This window comes from Acanthochromis polyacanthus, chromosome 14 (genome assembly GCF_021347895.1).
Source record: "Acanthochromis polyacanthus isolate Apoly-LR-REF ecotype Palm Island chromosome 14, KAUST_Apoly_ChrSc, whole genome shotgun sequence".
NCBI lineage: Eukaryota > Metazoa > Chordata > Actinopteri > Pomacentridae > Acanthochromis > Acanthochromis polyacanthus.
In genome coordinates, this window is record NC_067126.1 from 26,210,917 (window position 1) to 26,228,347 (window position 17,431).

Consider the following 17,431-nt stretch of genomic DNA (forward strand, 5'->3'; position numbering starts at 1 on the left):
TTTGCTCTTGTGGATGGATCCATTTTTATTTTGTGTAGTTGGTGATAACAGTAGCTTATGGTGTTTAGACAGCTTTATCCTATTTAAACACTGTATATTTTTAATTAACTAATATGAGCCATTGTATGGTTGTTTGTATTTGAAAGCTGCCATATATTTGCACAGTATTATTGCCTTAATATGAGTACTATAAATAGACGCATTATTGTCTCCATTTCACGCCGCCCCATGGAAAAACAAACAGAAGTATAGAGAGGATGTGCATTATGTGAGACGGCCCACATATTTGTGCTGCTGAAAATTTCTGTCTGTGTATGTGAGTGCTTCTATTTATTTTTTGTACAGTGTCTTCACGGTGAAATGGCAAATTATTTAGTCTCCAAACCTCCTCAACTTCACACTTCTGAAATAAAGTGTGCAAAGTGTTGTTGATGTGTGTCTTGTGGAGTTACACACCTACGCACGTGTCCACATACGCAAAAGCAGAAACCGGCGTGTGCGGTGGCGGTGTGTTTCTTGAGTGTGAGGGCTGACAATTGATTTGCTTCTTTTTTCATCTCTGAATATTTCTGTGCATGCATCTGTGTGTCACCCTCCTCCATTAAAAAGGTGTGCTGTTCAGGCGTGCTAGGTCAAAAGCAGAGGATTTAATGTAATGGGATATGAAAACAGTAATCACTAATGATATAGTCTGTTCAAAACATGATGATTCTGATTTGGTTACATGAGCGAAGGTGAGAATTATTTTGAGTTACACAAATGCAATGCTGCACTACATACTCAATCCCTTATGTTCTCAAAATAAATGTGTGCAAACCTAATAGCAGCCTACACTTCCTTGAGATGTCTTTCCCTTCTCCTACTTTAAGTGGTATCCTGTGTCCAAAGGCAATTGTTGAAGCAGAATGTAGTGTAAGGTTTTTGCCAATGCCCTGGAGGCAATATTGAACACATACATTACTGTAAGCCAAGGAATATAAGGCTTACAGTCACATTGAAATGGATCAGAGCCATCCTTAACAGTATTAACTGCACTTTTGCTTTTCCTGCCATGACAAGTCAAAATGTCTGCTGTTAAAGACACTCATTTATCTTTGAAAATATAATACATACCTGCCATACAGCGACTACTAGAAAGCAAGTTACCTGCATCTGACATTGGTCATTGTTGATTTTCACAAGAAAGTGAAGTGCTCATCATCTTTGTGCATGTAGTTTAAATCTTGGCCCATTTATAGCTGCAGTCTTTTTCACACAAAACAAGAGTATTTAAATGGAATGCAATGACATTCAGACCACTTAAGGCGCAGGTGAAGTAAATAACTTTGACAATGTAACATTCTGCTGGGAAACTTTAGTTCTAGCTTGACAAATACCACCTACTTGATCAAACACTCTCCCCTATGGCAAGAGCACTCTGAGGAGGCAGCGGCATTAAAAAAATGCATCTGCCTCGATGCACCACAGAAACTGCTCAAGAATTTCTCAACAACATAAAGCCTCCAAGCTCCCCAGAACAAGCCTGATGCATTGGAGGCGCCCCCACAAAACTCAACTCTCAATGACCTGGTTCGATACACCACAGGACACCCCAAAGGTTGCTGTGCCTACAAACTGTTGGGTCATGATGTTCTGGTTGCACAATAAGGACATAATATTAGGCAGATGTAGATGTGATCTGATCGAGCTTAGATTTCTCCTTTGGTTTAAGTTCAAAGAGCAAATGCAGCACGACTGATAAACTTAAGGAATTAGTGACACTAATAAATTGCTCTTCTTTACATGTGTATCAAAAGAGAAAATGTCAGTCAGAACTGGTCGGTAGATCCACATATTACTGAGTCAGGCCAACAAATGAGAGAATTCAAAGGCAAAATAAGATGTTTGTCTTTCCCATGGAATGTATTTATAGGTGAATGACTTGTCACCACTTTCTGGGCCTGTAATAAAGTGAGGCCACAATATTCTGAGGATTGGCGCTGCATCAAATTTGGTAGAGTTACAGTTGAGAATTTTTAGAAGGCACTCAGTGTTTTCTGACTCATGGTTATTAGGCTGTTATTTACTGCCTAATTTACAGTTTTGATTAAAAGGATTTTTAAAATATCTATTTTTGCTGGGGTTTTCTAAATCTCGCTCTGGCCTGGTGAGAACAATATTTGAAATCCTGCCATGTGTCTCTTACTGACAGAGTCCATTATAGCTTCAAAATTTCTACAAGTTCCTCCATGACGACTCTATTTAACGAAGCTGTCAGTCTCAGCCATCAGCCGTGACAACATGCACTCATAGCATCAAACAGCTTAAAAAACAAAACTCATGAGAAACGTTGACCCATGAACACACATCAATGTGATAAGATGTTAAAATCCCAGAACCCACATTTGGAAAGAGTGTATCCCTGCTACTGAAATGGACAGGGCGGTGTTTATGGTCTATACTGCAACCATCAGAACCCTTCAGAATGTGAAAGCATTTTCTGATCTGTCACAACTGTCAGCAAGATGACCTTATTTGTCTGTGCCTTTCAATGGTGCGATAAGCTCTTCTTTCATGACACAATGCCACAAAGATTAAGGGAAAGGTTTAGGCACAAAAACAACTTGATGAAGTTTGGGGAAACATCACGGTTCAGGTTAAAATTGTCCACTTCGTTAAGGGTAAAAGTTGAATAAAAGACTATCTGGTGAAACAGGAAACAGACTGCCTTTTCCAATGGCAACACCCCTGATCTTTGTTTGACACATCCATCTGCCCTGACCATGCCTCTCTGTGAACATAGTGGTTGCATAGAAACATTACAGAAACATGAAAAAAGGTCTTTTTCGGGCACTTGCTACTTCTTGGAAAGATTTATAGGGGCCTGCACTCAGATACTTGCGTACCTTTGTAGAGAAATTTTTTGTTTTGTTTTTTACCACAAGCAAAAAACAAAGCATAACAATGTCATCTGCAATGAGTGAAACTGACTGTGGTTGAACCAGTGTGGACTTGTAAAATCTAGCATCAACATCTTTGGAATAAAGTTGCCTGTATTCAGAGCTGTGCTCTTGTCAGCATGCAGTAACCTCTGCAGTAGGATTTAGACCATCATGAGACATTACAGTCAAAGTCTACAGACAGCATATGCTTGTTTTCAGAAAATAAAATCTATACGGTTTCTACCACTGAGAGGTAGGCAAAGCTGATTGAGTTTTAAAGCAAAGTTTCACCCTAATATGCTGCCAAGATTGGATAACAGTTCAAACTCAAACTGAACCATGGAGTGAAATGTACATTATGCCCAAATTTACGTCAAGGAAAGTGAATTTATCTTACCTTCCAGTGATGAGGAGGAAGAGGGTGAGGATGACGAGGAGGGTGAAGCCACCAACCGCTGCAGTGACGATGACCAACACCTGGCCTTGATCAGACGCCATGTCTGATGCTGAAAGCAGAGGAGAACGAGTGATGGTTTTTGAAGAAATTGAGGTGACAGTACAATGTCGGGTTGGGCAGAGAGGATGTGGGGGGAAAAGGGTAAAAAATAAGAACCAGAAGATGGTGAAAATGAGAAGATGAGAAAACAGAAATGAAACGAGAAGGATACATATGAGAAGTTGAACATAAAGGGCAGTTATGGATGATTAAAATGCAGAAAAAGAAAGGAGGGGAAGGTGATGGGTTGTGGAATAAAGTGAAAAGAAAGAGAAAAAAATCATTCAGCATTATCTTGAATATTTCTCTCTATCAATGCACCATACGTAGGCCATGTAAGCTCTCTCTTGATAGGCAGATACTGCTGAGAGATGTTTGATCAGCTCTTTGTAATGCAAAAAACCCCTCTGTCAGCTCTGGTACTGGAATGATTCATTCGCCTGCTGCTGTTTAATTAATATTATTCATTCATGAAATTGTGATTTAGTCCATGATCATTTGGTTAAATTGGGCCCATTTGATATTCATGATTTTCTCTTTTCTGTGTCTTGTCACAACGCTAACGAATCCCAGATAATTGAAAGATGATTGCTATTACCAAACTTATTTCTATAATATTTCATGCTTAATGAATATGAATTGGAGATCGGGGTGCATGGTCGCTAGCCCAGTCACTGAGGCTCATGTGGGTTTATACAGTATGTGGGCGTGTGCAAGCGTGAAGCCAAGAACATATATATATATCTCGGGGTTGTCAAGAATATATGAATGTGGGTTTTACTTGATAAAAGTCATTACGGATCGCTTAGGGGAAGAGAGAGGGAAAGTGGCGGTGATCAGATCAAACAAGACAATTCTCCTGGCCGTCAGCTTCACACACTCTTCACTTCACCAGGATGTGTTGCTGTGATGAGGTGTGTGTGTGGAGAGAGAAAGAGAGAGAGAAGGGCGGCGGAGGACAGGATGAAGAATGCAAGGTGAGGGATGAGGAAACGGATGACAGAAGAGAGATAAAGACAAACGAGAGAGAAAGAGAGAGGCGGAAGTGACAGACAGATACAGAAACGGATGGAAAAACCAGCACAGTGACAATGACTGACAGGTGGACGGACAGACTGACAGAGAAGGAGAGAGTGACAGGGGCCAAATCTGCTTTCTCTTTCAGATAAAAGGCCAGGGAGTACAAAGGCTTGGCCAAGCACCGTCTGATCCATAGATAAAGCAAAGCTCTGCAGCTTTGGAAGGGAGAGGGCTACTGTGAAGCCAAATCACCTCCAACAATACCTGACCCAACATAAAAGGACATCTGGACCTTTGTATTTTATGAGTAGACTTGCAAGCTACTTCGCCGTCAGACGCACAGAGAAAACATTGATTCAAAATACACCAAACATCAAGGCTGTATTGCAGGACTCCCCTGTTGACGGTATTCAATTTTTTGATTGCCATTGTAATCGATATTGTGACCTTTAACGTGTTCGGGGGTTGTGGTTGGAGCTATATGACATTCATAGTGCAGAGACGTCAAATGATCTGGCTGCAGTTAGATCTCAGTGGGAGTTCCAGCTGCAGACAATGAGCAAATTAAGGCTTTGCGCATTTCAGCTTATAATTTAAAACAAACAACAGTTGTCATGAAAGATGTGAGAGAGATTACTGCTAAAATTTAGCATTGATTAATACATTGTTTTATAATTAAAATTTGCCGTACATACTGTGATGCATACTTCATTAAACCTGTCTCTACATTGTATTGGAATTACGTCTCTAAACAATGAAATGTAATTATGTACACTTTCAAATCAATGAATTTTCTCTTGGCAAGTTAACAGTATGACATACCAGGAAAGACTTCCACTTTCAAAGAGCTACAAAGTTCCCATTAGGAGGACATAAGTGAGGTGATGAAGGACTTTTATCCAGGACATTTTGGTTTTTATCCCATTCTGGACTGTCATTTTAAATGTTAAAAGAGTCAAGTGTTATTTTCATTCACTGTTTGGTGTTTAGGGCTGATACCATACTTAGGTTAAAATATAACCTCTTCACAGCTATTTGAGGATTCTTCTCCATTTTCTGGCTTACTACTATTACAAGTCCCACCTCATCTAATATACAACTTCTAGTTGAAAAGGACCTACAGTGGGTGGTTAATGCAAGAAATTGTAAAGATATGTTGATTCAAAATATACCTGTGATACATCAGGTTAATCAAGATCTACAAAACTGAGAAAACCTTCAATAAAACAAGCTGTGATGAAGTAAATGAAAATATTTTTCAGTATGTATCAATCACATATATTTCATATTGTTGCTAAAGACAAAAAATGCAATATGAAATTGCAATTAAAACATCTAACATGAAAGCAAATAGTACGAGTCAACAGAAATTGTGAAAACAATTTTAGTGTATAACTGACTGTTTAAATCTAATATTAAATCTTTTTTTTTTTTTTTTTTTTTTTCTTTATTTATTTGATTGGGACAATGCATGTTAATGAACAGACATGAAAAAAAAAAACATGAAAGTAAACATGCCAGATTATAGCCTTCAGGCTAATTTCCATCTGTAGTCCCACGGGACAGGGTCAGGGAAGAAGAAAAACATATAAATCTGGGATGGATCCCTCATTAATCTGACCATAATACAGAGTTATAGAGTACAAGTTGATTTGGTGATGTGCTAAAGAAAATGGGAACTTAACACCACTTTTTCAGTGATAACTGCTGTTGTTGTTTAATGAGGAAACGTGAGTTCTAATTGCTGCTCGGATTGAGACGTGAAAATGGAGTATAATTGCATCTGGTGATTTCAGTAAAATAAACTCAAGGATAGAATCCTACTATGGAAACTTAAGTTGGTTTCATATCCAAGTTTATTATTTGCTGTTGTGCCCATGATGCAAGTGGCCATGGGTGCTGCTTCAGGCGACATGAACTTAATTTGACCCTGAACTGCTGGGTGCAGCTAACACCTCCAGTCTCTGACTTACTGAGTCGAGAACAAGCAAAAACAACACTGCTTTAAAGCTGAAACTTTAGTGAAAGATTGAACCCAACTTTGCCAGTCTGAATGACAAATTATTATCATCATGCAAAGGGAAATCTTTTAAATGGCCTTGATACAGCCCATCAATTTGTTGATGGATTTTGAGACTGCCTGTGCTCTGTTCATACAAAATGGACCAAGAACGGATGACTGATCTTTTTTATTTGTTTTTTCCAACTTGACTATAAGAGTTTGCTGCCATTACTTCATTTCTGCATACTTTGCCTTCAAAATGACTTACTGTCATGTGGAAAAAACCTGCACTGGGACCTTGGAGCTGAACATAGACCTGATAATAATCATGCTAATAATCACAAATCAAAGAGCTGGATTCCACAAAAACCTATATATTCTGACAAATCAGTGTTGTGAATGGTTTGAGGTACTTACAGTCTCCTGTAGTTTCGTATTCATATTTCGGGGAGTAGGAGCTGTATCCAGCTGGCGTGCGGGTGCGCACACTGAAGACATACCACGTTGCCGGTTTTAAACCTGAGACAATCACACTTGGAGCTTTAGTGCGTGTCGACGAGTAACTCAGCTGCTCGTGTTCCTGTTGGAGAGAGTGGAGAGATGATCAAAAACAATCTTAGAATTTTAGGTGATACATTCCTAACATCTCTGACAGCTATATTTACCTACATCACAAGCAGTGACAAGGTCTGCTTTCTAGCCACATTTCACTAAAAAGAAGCTCATAAGCTCTTCTAATCACTTTTAGAAGCACAGCTATAGGCAAAAGATCATTTTTATGACAGAGTTTTTACATAGACATGGTAGTAGTTGTCTGTGTAGTTGCACTGCACAGACGTTCTGCATAATTGTCCCAAGTCTTGTTAAAATAATGTAGTGCATTTAATAATCCAGCAAAAGCGTAATTGAATTAACCAGTCAGCTTTAAAAGCGATATTATCTGCCCTTGGAGTCATCTACGGAGCACTTCAGTACCTTCTCATAATATTTGATCTCATAGTCGAGGATAAGAAGTGATGTCTGTTCGGGCTGCTGCCAGGAGAGAGCGATACTGTTGGGAGAAGCCCAGTCCTTCTTCAAAGATCCCACCAGAGACGGACCTGGTTTGCAAACACAGCAGACATTTTCCACATCATTATCAGCATCTTCACACCAGTGACTTTGTTGAGAAAAAAAAAAAAAAGAAGAACTGAGGTTACATGTTGGCACAAGTTTCTTGTTAGGACAGGCTGTGCAAAGGGTGTGTAACTGTGAAGAGCACTGTGGCAAGAAGTAACTGTGAAAAGTGGAATTAATTTACATCCAAACTATTTCTGCAGTGAATCTGTATTTCTAACTGTCTAGTATCACAGACTTTACAAACAGAAATACAAAGCACTGAAGCACTGTATATGCAGGGACTATTTTATGCTATGTATGGATAATGCATAATTATTCATTTGCTGTAATAATATCACATTAGTAATGAAGCTGTATGACATAAAGAACCACTGAAACAAGCAATAGCAGTACAGCATATGTGGGACAGTGTGACAGTAAGGGAAAAATGATTCATTTGACTCTTTTTTTCAGATGCATGCATGCCTGCAGATGATTGAAGGTTAAGAGGTAAATGAGATGATGTTACTGATTTAATTTTACTACATGGCTGTAAACTAATTGTGTACTTGTTCTCTGCTGTGTTGTGTTTTTTATGTTGTCGATCATTACTGTGGTCCATAAATAACAGATTGCTCGAATGAAGTTGTAATGCATCAAGTAAATTTTAGTTTTTTTTAAATAGCTTTTTATCTTCCAATGCTGGTTTATGACCACACACTTGTAAAAGTAATGACTTTCCCATCAACCTCAAGTGTAGTTTATGCCAATAACCAAGTGGTAGCATGTCAAGCTAAGATTACAACCAACTTCACGGGCCGAACATCAGGAAGCTAACGCTGTTACCCTTTACTCTGAGTACAGCCTCACAGAGTCAGTAGTGGAGCTGTAGATTCTTGTTGATCTATGAAAAACCAGTTACAGAAGGCAGCCACTGCAATGACAATGTGCACTGAATACAGCGTGAGGAGTTCTACAGACAACAGGATCTCCATTGGTTTGCAGTGTTGACACATATCTACCTTCTCAATAATAATCATCACACCTACATGCTCACGCTCAATTATTCTTCCTCCAAATGGGCTTTAATCTTTCGAAGTCACGGAGAAAAACATCCACATAGCTATTCCTCTTTCCCATAAGAGCATCTAGTTTTAATTGAAAACAAAGTTGAATAAGCTACATCATCTTCTCTTTGGACTGAATTGCATTAGCTTTGCTCTATGAATTTTTGCTGGGTAAATAATTGCACTGAGCTCCCCAGAGAGGTCAGCAGATGTAACTGCCCTGAGAGTCATTATTATATATTATATCATCTAATGTTACAGAGCTGACTCATTACGTGGATGTAAAATGTAGGCCTGCTTTTCTCATGTGTATTCAAAGTGAAATGATGACACTCACGCTTCTTTTTTTCCCCTCATTTTTTTTTCTACAACAGTGTGCCAGGGGAGTCTGTTTTTAGTTCTCTGTTTAACTGAGGTTGGGTTTTAGGGGCCGGAAGCTTTGGGTTCAGGGAAAAGATGAAGGATCCAGGAAGGGGATTTAGGAAAGAGAGTGTCGGGGTTAGGGGTCGGGTGTTAGATGGGATGAGAGCTGTGGACTGTTGGGGTTTGAGCTTGTTAGCCAGCAGCTGAGCAACCGACTGCTCCTAATCTATTAGAAGAAGCTGAAATTGAACACCTATGTTATTGCACTTTGTCCCCCTCTCGTTCCTTTTCAGCACCTCCTCATATTTCCCTCTTTATACAGCATGGGAAGAAACAGATTGCCAGTATATTAGAGAGCAGGAAGCCATACAGGAGAAGTTTCTGAAAGGGGAGACAGTGTGTGTTTGTGCTCTTTAAACATTAAACACACACTTTTGCATTCACCGCGTGGAGTCTTCATTCTGTTTAGGAAAAACTGTCTGACGTGTGTTCTATATTAAGCCTCCTGTCCTTGAAATTGACTCTCACAGTCAGGATTATGAATAACTTTCAAGGATATTTTGCAGAAGAAGAGCACAAAGGCTAAGCTCTGGATAAAGGTTAAGCTAGGGGTAAGTGTATAAAGAGAAGAGAGTCAAGTCGGAGTGCAAGTAGTACTGAGATTGTACTGCATTCATACACAAAAGCAATATGTGAGTAAAATTGTGAATTGAAGGGAGACATTGCAGCAAACCAGTCAGCTCACAAACATACTGGCCATTATTTCCTTGACTAACTCATAACATCCATGCTGGAAAATGACTAAAACATGCAGTTAATCAAGCAGCCAACAGCTCAGGTCGATGATTTTAACTGAATTAAAACTTGGTGACCGATGAAATATGGCTGGAGGGGTGAGGTGTACTTTGCATCTAGTATAGAACAAGTTATGTTTAATGCATTTTAATGCTTGACTTCTCCTTAATAATCGGCAGCTTAATAGGCATTTAAAAATTGGTAGGTAGTCTGAAACGCTAGTGAAACCCGAACAACATAATGTCATGCGTGACTGAAAACAGTTAATAGTATAAACATAATCAGCAAGCTCAAAGGGCAGGTAGGGGCGGATGCATGTCTTTGGCATAAAAAGATCATGAAGCAGATGGAGTAGAATAAAATCCTTGCTTTTCCATAAACAGAATAAACAAAAGCTTGTGATATCTTACTAGGCTATATTATTACATATCACCTCTCTTATGATCATTTTACTCAGAGCATGCTCTCATCATCCTCTTTCCTGTCTGTCCTCAGTGGCAGAGAAAATTCATCTCATGAGGGGGTTTTATCTGATCGAACGCCGTCTAATGAAGCACCGCGTTGAAGCAGTGACGTCGCAGGGGTTCCTCTGCTGCTTATGCCAGCTGGGTGCAGCAGTGGTGGCAGGGGCGATGCGGTTTGTGGCTAGAGTCATGTTGTGGAGGCATCAGACTAAGACACAGCGAGATCGCTGGCATCTGCTGTTAGCATATTGGCCCCTGATAGGGAACAATAAACACAGCCTAAATACAATCTCCCTCTGTCGCACAGATTCAAATCAGTCCACCGCAAGCCTCACATTAGCTGCAGAAACAAACAAGGGAACAGATAATGCAGGAAGTGAAGGCACACAAGACGTGAGAACACGGGAAGAGTTGGAGAGTCGATGTGTGTTAAAAACAATATGTTTGCTGGATAAGTGAGACCATTGTCCATCTGGCAGAATATAATCAGCAGGAGAAATTTGGCAGCTCTGCTTGCATGTCATCATGACACAACACTCAGATTTTCCATCTGACAGAAATCACACAAAGCCACAGTTTGTCGAATTATGCGATTTTTCTTAATGTCCATCCATCCTAAATGGGAGGCCTGTTTTGTACATAAAGCTTTCATTTGATTTTTGCACCTGATCATGCCATGAGATAAGTTAATTCTGTCCACATCTTCACCTTTGACCAGCTTTGGAAGCTTACATTGTGAATGCATCCTGTGTTATTTAGAGGCAGGGGATTTTGTATAATTTATAAAAGTAGTGGACTTCTCATGAAGAATCACACTGAATACATGATCAGTACTAGTTCTTAGTTGAAAAAAATCACTCAGCCAGCGGTGTCCCAAGAGATTCAATTCATTTTATGCATTAGAAAATGAAGATGAGAAGCCAAAAATCTGAACTGACAATTTTGGATAACATTTAAGAAAGTAAAATCCCATTTACATGAGTCAATAGGCATGACATGACCTTAAAAAGATCTTATACAGCCCACTTACGGACATATCTATCAATACAATCAATGAAGAATAAGTGAAAAATCATTACAAAAAAGCATTGACACTATGCAGCCCAACTGAAATTAAAATCTGTGTTTTTATATCATAATAATCTCATAAAATCTAACAGAGAAAAAACACTAGACACTCCAGTGCACTGTGTTCTCCTTTATGTGAGCAATGGGTGCACCTTGTTTATTTCCAAAGGTATCCTGTCTTTGAAAACACTGTCTCCAGGCAGTAACAAGATGCTTTGAGGACACAAGACACACGTCAATTGTCTTTAATGATTCTGTATGCGGGTTATTAAAGCTGCAGCATGAAATCTGCCAGAGGAACTCTCTATCTTTCTCTGAGATGCAGAAGCACTGGAAAGCCATTAGAAACACCAGTCAATTACGATGCCCGATGGATGGATTTTCCAGTCAAGCGTGGTTAAGCTCAACATAAACTAATGGGGAGTCCTTAAATGAGCTTGACCTGCATATGATTTTAATTAGCTTTCCTGCCCTAAAGGCTTCCATTAACTGTTTAAAAAAATCAATAGAGCCAGTATTGATGCTGCGCGAGAGCTTAAACGATGTCCTAACACTCCACTGATTCAATTCTGATAGAGAGATAGTGTGCAAGAGAAACACACACATACACAATATAGGTGCTCTTGTTTACAACCGTCATATTGATACGTCTGTTTTCTAGGTGTCTGGTTGTGTTTGTCTCACGCTGGATCCAAATTGGTTTTCAGTGCACATTTTCGGCGTGAGAATAGAAGGATTTCTGAGAGCAAACACATGCATGTGCACACATGCTATGCAAACATCTAAATGCTCAATACCTGCATTCGATTTGATTTGATTCCAGTTTGTTAAATTCAATGCTGTTTGACTAAATTCCCATCGCTGCCTGCCAATGTCAAGTACGTGGAGTGTTTCTGAAGCACTGTATAACTGCTTCGGGGAACTAAAGGGATAAATAAATGGTTTGAAGGTGTCTCCAACGTTACCACTGGGACTTTAGGCAATCAGTTGAAGCAATGTCACATTTGTTGAATGCATATTCTCTGTGCGGGAAGGTGTGTGCGAACGTGGTTTTGTGTGTGCTGCTTTTACAAACCATGAGACAAAATTGGACATGGGTTCTGCTTTGGGGAATATCATCATTACACTTCATTAATGCTGGAGGTCATTCCCAATGCACTGTGGGTCATCTGTCCTGCTTTATGAACTCCAAGTACAAACACAGACACCACAGGGACCAGACAAGAGCCAAATAAACTGCTGGGCTTAAGTCTAATTATAGAGAGTTGCTGTGAAATCCGACTCAAAGAAGTGACAGCTCAGACAAGCCCAGTATGACTAATATTACTGTCTAATTGGCACCAAACTCTTGAGTTATCCATCTGGGAATCTGATCTTCCGGCCTGTTTATTGGCTATATTTGGTGAATGTTAAGGAATAGTTTCCCTATTTTCTCACTGAGAGTTGGACAAAAAGCTAATTTCTGATGACGGTGTGCTGAGTATGAAGGTAGATACAGGTGGTGTTAGCAGGGTGCTAGCATTGGGGCGGAGGGGGGACAGGTTGCCTGACTCTTTCTGAATATGCTGTTTATTGTTTGTTTGATCCGTACAGTTACAACAAGCCACTATGAGTGCATTAACTGCAGAACTAAACACTACATTACAGGATGGTGCCTCGGTCATTTGAATGAAAGTTGCTCAGTGGTGCATTTTTCCTTTCATGTGGTCATAAAAGGAAATGATTTTGTGATGGTCGTAATGCATTTTGAAAAAAGATCCACTGTTCTATACCATCAGTGTGTGTTTTTGTGTGGGCAAAATTCTGTTTCTGAACACAGAAGTTGAAGCACTGTGGTTGGGTCACTATGCCAAAATCGCAACACGGGACACTGCCATTCCTGCAGGCTTGGTAAACAACAGATGGATGTAATCAACCTGTCGCTCAAAAATTACGGTCAAACCTGCGTTCTCATTCACGTTTTGAGAGAAACACATTGTCTTACTGAAAGGCAACACTATGAGCAGGAAAAGTTTCTACTTTGAAAGACCTACAAGGTCTGATGAAGGAACAGTGAAGCACAAGTCAGCAACAGGACTTTCACTCAGGAGACCAGGCTCATGCTATGAGGGACCATTATTGTTTGATTTAAGTTTCACTTTCACTCCTTGTTTGCTTTTGGTTTTTACTTGCTGTCTGGTTAGTTTTTGGCACCAAAATTACTTGGAAAATGTCATAGTGTGTGTTAAAATGCAGCCCTCTCAGACATATTGGTGCTTCTTGTTCAGCCTCTAGGTTACCAGGGTTACATTCCAGAAAAGCAATTAAAAAAATAAATGACGGATGAAGATGTATTCACTTCAACAACATTATTCAAATCATACAGTGAGTTTGCCAGGCAACCACTGGAGATGCTTTACAGAGGTACTGGTCAGACAGTAAACTGTTATTCATCAAGTAAAACGCTTTCTAATCCCACAAACTGCAGTTGTTGTTTTTTTTTTAATGACATTTATCAAAATGTTCAATAAAAGTGAAATTTTTACTTTATCTGTTGCAGCTTCTTTGATGATGTGCTGTATTCAACATACACATATTTCAGTGCTCCTCTGATGTGTGAGAATAGCTTTTACAATGATATTTTAATTAGATATACACACGTGGACAAAATTGTTGGTACCCCTCAGTTAAAGAAGGAAAAACCCACAATTCTCACTGAAATCACTTGAAACTCACAAAAGTAACAATAAATAAAAATTTATTGAAAATTAAATAATCAAAATCAGCCATCACTTTTGAATTGTTGATTAACATAATTATTTAAAAAAACAAACTAATGAAATAGGGCTGGACAAAAATGATGGTACCCATAACTTAATATTTTGTTGCACAACCTTTTGAGGCAATCACTGCAATTAAACGATTTCTGTATTTGTCAATGAGCGTTCTGCAGCTGTCAACAGGTATTTTGGCCCACTCCTCATGAGCAAACAGCTCCAGTTGTCTCAGGTTTGATGGGTGTCTTCTCCAAATGGCATGTTTCAGCTCCTTCCACATATGTTCAATGGGATTCAGATCTGGGCTCATAGAAGGCCACTTTAGAATAGTCCAACGCTTTTCTCTCAGCCATTCTTGGGTGTTTTTGGCTGTGTGTTTTGGATCGTAGGCAGCACATTTCTCTCCAGAATGCCTTGATAGTCTTCAGATTTCATCGTACCTTGCACACTTTCAAGACACCCTGTGCCAGATGCAGCAAAGCAGCCCCAAAACATTACTGAGCCTCCTCCATGTTTCACCGTAGGGACAGTGTTCTTTTCTTCGTATGCTTGGTTTTTGAGTCTATGAACATAGAGTTGATGTGCCTTACCAAAAAGCTCCAGTTTGGTCTCATCTGTCCAAAGGACATTCTCCCAGAAGCTTTGTGGCTTGTCAACATGCATTTTTGCAAATTCCAGTCTCGCTTTTTTATGAGTTTTTTTCAGCAGTGGTGTCCTCCTTGGTCGTCTCCCATGAAGTCCACTTTGGCTCAAACAACGACGAATGGTGCGATCTGACACTGATGTACCTTGGCCTTGGAGTTCACCTTTAATTTCTTTGGAGGTTGCTCTGGGCTCTTTGGATACAATTCCAACGATCCGTCTCTTCAATTTGTCATCAATTTTCCTCTTGCGCCCACGTCCAGGGAGGTTGGCTACTGTCCCGTGGGTCTTGAACTTCTGAATAATATGAGCCACTGTTGTCACAGGAACTTCAAGCTGTTTAGAGATGGTCTTATAGCCTTTACCTTTAAGATGTTTGTACCAACAATTTTGTCCACGTGTGTAGGAGGTTTTCACAAAGAACTCTGTTAAACCAAGAGCATGTTAAACATTTAAAATGGAAATGGATGAAAAACGTGATATTGCTAATAACTAATATGTACTTGTAATGGTAGCTTTTTTACTTCTATCAGTGAGTGCTTATCTCCTGTGTACAGTTGCTATCCATTTCTTCCATCAGTTACTGTGATGCTCCCACTTTGTAGCTATTTTGCTGTAGACTTTTTGGCTACTTCTGAAGACCTTGCTGGTCATTGCATAGCACCTGTGCGTGAGTACATAATGCCTGCTTTGAATCCATTCCACTATTGACACTGAGGCTTCACAATCCTTCCTCCATCTCTTTCACTACAATCTCCATATAAAGTGCTGCAATTTGCTGGCCAATCGTCAACAGCAATCTCTTCCCCCCACTGTGGTGATATGGCCTTCCTTTTCTCCAGGCATATTGTCGCTCCCTGCATTCTCAGGAAGGAAAAATGGATGTGACCCTTATGACACTAAATAGCTGTCAACCGAATCTAAACTGGGACAGTTTCTTGTTTTCCCTCGGCACACCTGCAATCCCCCACCTTCCCCTCCTGCTGTGGTGGCTGTCTGTTAGTATGACAGTGGAGAAAAGCTCCTTAGGCTCCTTTGCCCCATCCAGATGGTGGCTATAACAGCCTCCCGGACCATTTATCATGTGTATCTGCTGAGTACAGGGAGTTAACAGGTAATTAAAATCATCAGTCACGCAACAAAAGCAGAGACTGGGGAGGTGGTGAGGAAAAGAGAAAAGGAAGATACCTTTCTGGTAGTTCTGAGCCATTTTTACACTCTTGCTATAGCTTTGAGGTGTGGATAGACAGAGTGTGGCAGTGAGAAAACAGAAGCAAGAACAGCAGCGAAAACAAAGCGCAATCCAATCAAACAGAGAAACCTAGGGAGACAAAGTTTGACATAAACAGCACCTGATATGCAAAGAACCACCAACATTTAAACCTTTATCCGCTTATTGACAATCTGCACTAAAGCAGTGGCGAGGGTATTCAACGACAGACAGACAGAGAGATACAAAGTGAAAAGAAGTGTTGCCCACTGTCACGTATGGACGGTTTGTGTGGTAGCTAGCCTGTCTGACACTCTGAGGTCCTGTCTTTAATAAGGTCCCAGCTTGCCACTGATCCCTCTTGTTCCCACTTAATGGGGATGTGGAGAAGCAATGACGTGTGGGAAAGGCCACTGAAACCGGCCCTATACTGGCCCACCACAATCAATACTCATTTGGCCTCCACCTCTCTTTCCCCAAAAGTAATTAATGAGAAGAACGGAAGTATCTGGCCACTGACAGCTGATTTCCCTGCCGGTCCCTGTCCTTAAGACCCCGTCCATTTCTCATGCTTCTACTTAAAAGCTTCATTATGGTTGAAACCAAGCATTCAGTATAGGAAAGTGACACAGATATAGTCCGACACCGACGTCAATGTGCATAATCTTCTCGCATTTGTGAGCGTAAAAAGGTAAAAAGAAGAGGTGTCTGATTCATCAGTGCAGTAAATTTAGATTAAACACACAACACATTTTGCATTTTTTAATCTTTAATTACTTTGATATTTTTTGCCAGACTTGTCCTTCAGCTTTTGCTTCTCATCTAATATGATCCAGCTTCACTGATTACACATTTTTTGTATAATGGATAAACTTGTAATTCAATCTGCTGTAATTCAAAATTTGTAACCAAAAAAAAAGCTGTGTTTTACTGTCCCTAGTGAAATATTTTCAAAATGTAAAAAAAAAAAAATTGCTCAGATTTTTTTAAAACTTGATTTTTCAAAACAAAAAATACATCCTCATCCATACTGTTCGCCTTGCCTCTTACTGAATTTATGAAGTTGTTTTATCAAGATTTCCCAATGATAATGATGAAGATGGCAGTAAACATGACGTTTCAGATGATTATGATTATGGGTTTCAGTAGACAGTCTGCTGTCAAATAATTTTAGCATTGTCTCATTGGGTTCCTGCTTGCAAAGGAATCGAATTTGCGGTGAAGAAAAGTGCTTTGACTTGTTACACATAAATAAAACTGTACATCAGGAGAGAATAAAAACTTTCTGCAGCTTCAGAATCTCCTCTCATCTCCTCTCCAAATGGGAGTGCATAGGGAGAGGAGTGAAGCGCCACTGCAGTGGAGGTACAGTATAAATAGCAGTCGACCCTGCTGTAGCACCCACAGCAGACTTACTGCAGCAGAACACACTTTCCTATAGAGCAAATTTCAAGCAGAGCCATCTACACGCGAGCCTGCTGTCAAAGTCAACCGTCCTGTTAAAGTTAAAATAGAACACAAAATTGATA

At 39.8% G+C, this 17,431-nt stretch overlaps 1 protein-coding gene across 1 annotated transcript in view; it reads right to left on the minus strand.

Annotated features, from left to right (window-relative positions):
• Positions 1-17,431, minus strand: part of LOC110958618 (ephrin type-A receptor 6-like) — a 176,862-nt gene that overhangs the window by 30,842 nt on the left and 128,589 nt on the right. Inside the window, exons 6-8 of the mRNA XM_022205234.2 lie at positions 7,415-7,539; positions 6,857-7,019; positions 3,319-3,427 (exon numbers count right to left, since the gene is read on the minus strand). Coding sequence (XP_022060926.1) covers positions 3,319-3,427; positions 6,857-7,019; positions 7,415-7,539 — 397 coding nt within the window. The remainder of the gene's footprint in view (positions 1-3,318; positions 3,428-6,856; positions 7,020-7,414; positions 7,540-17,431) is intronic.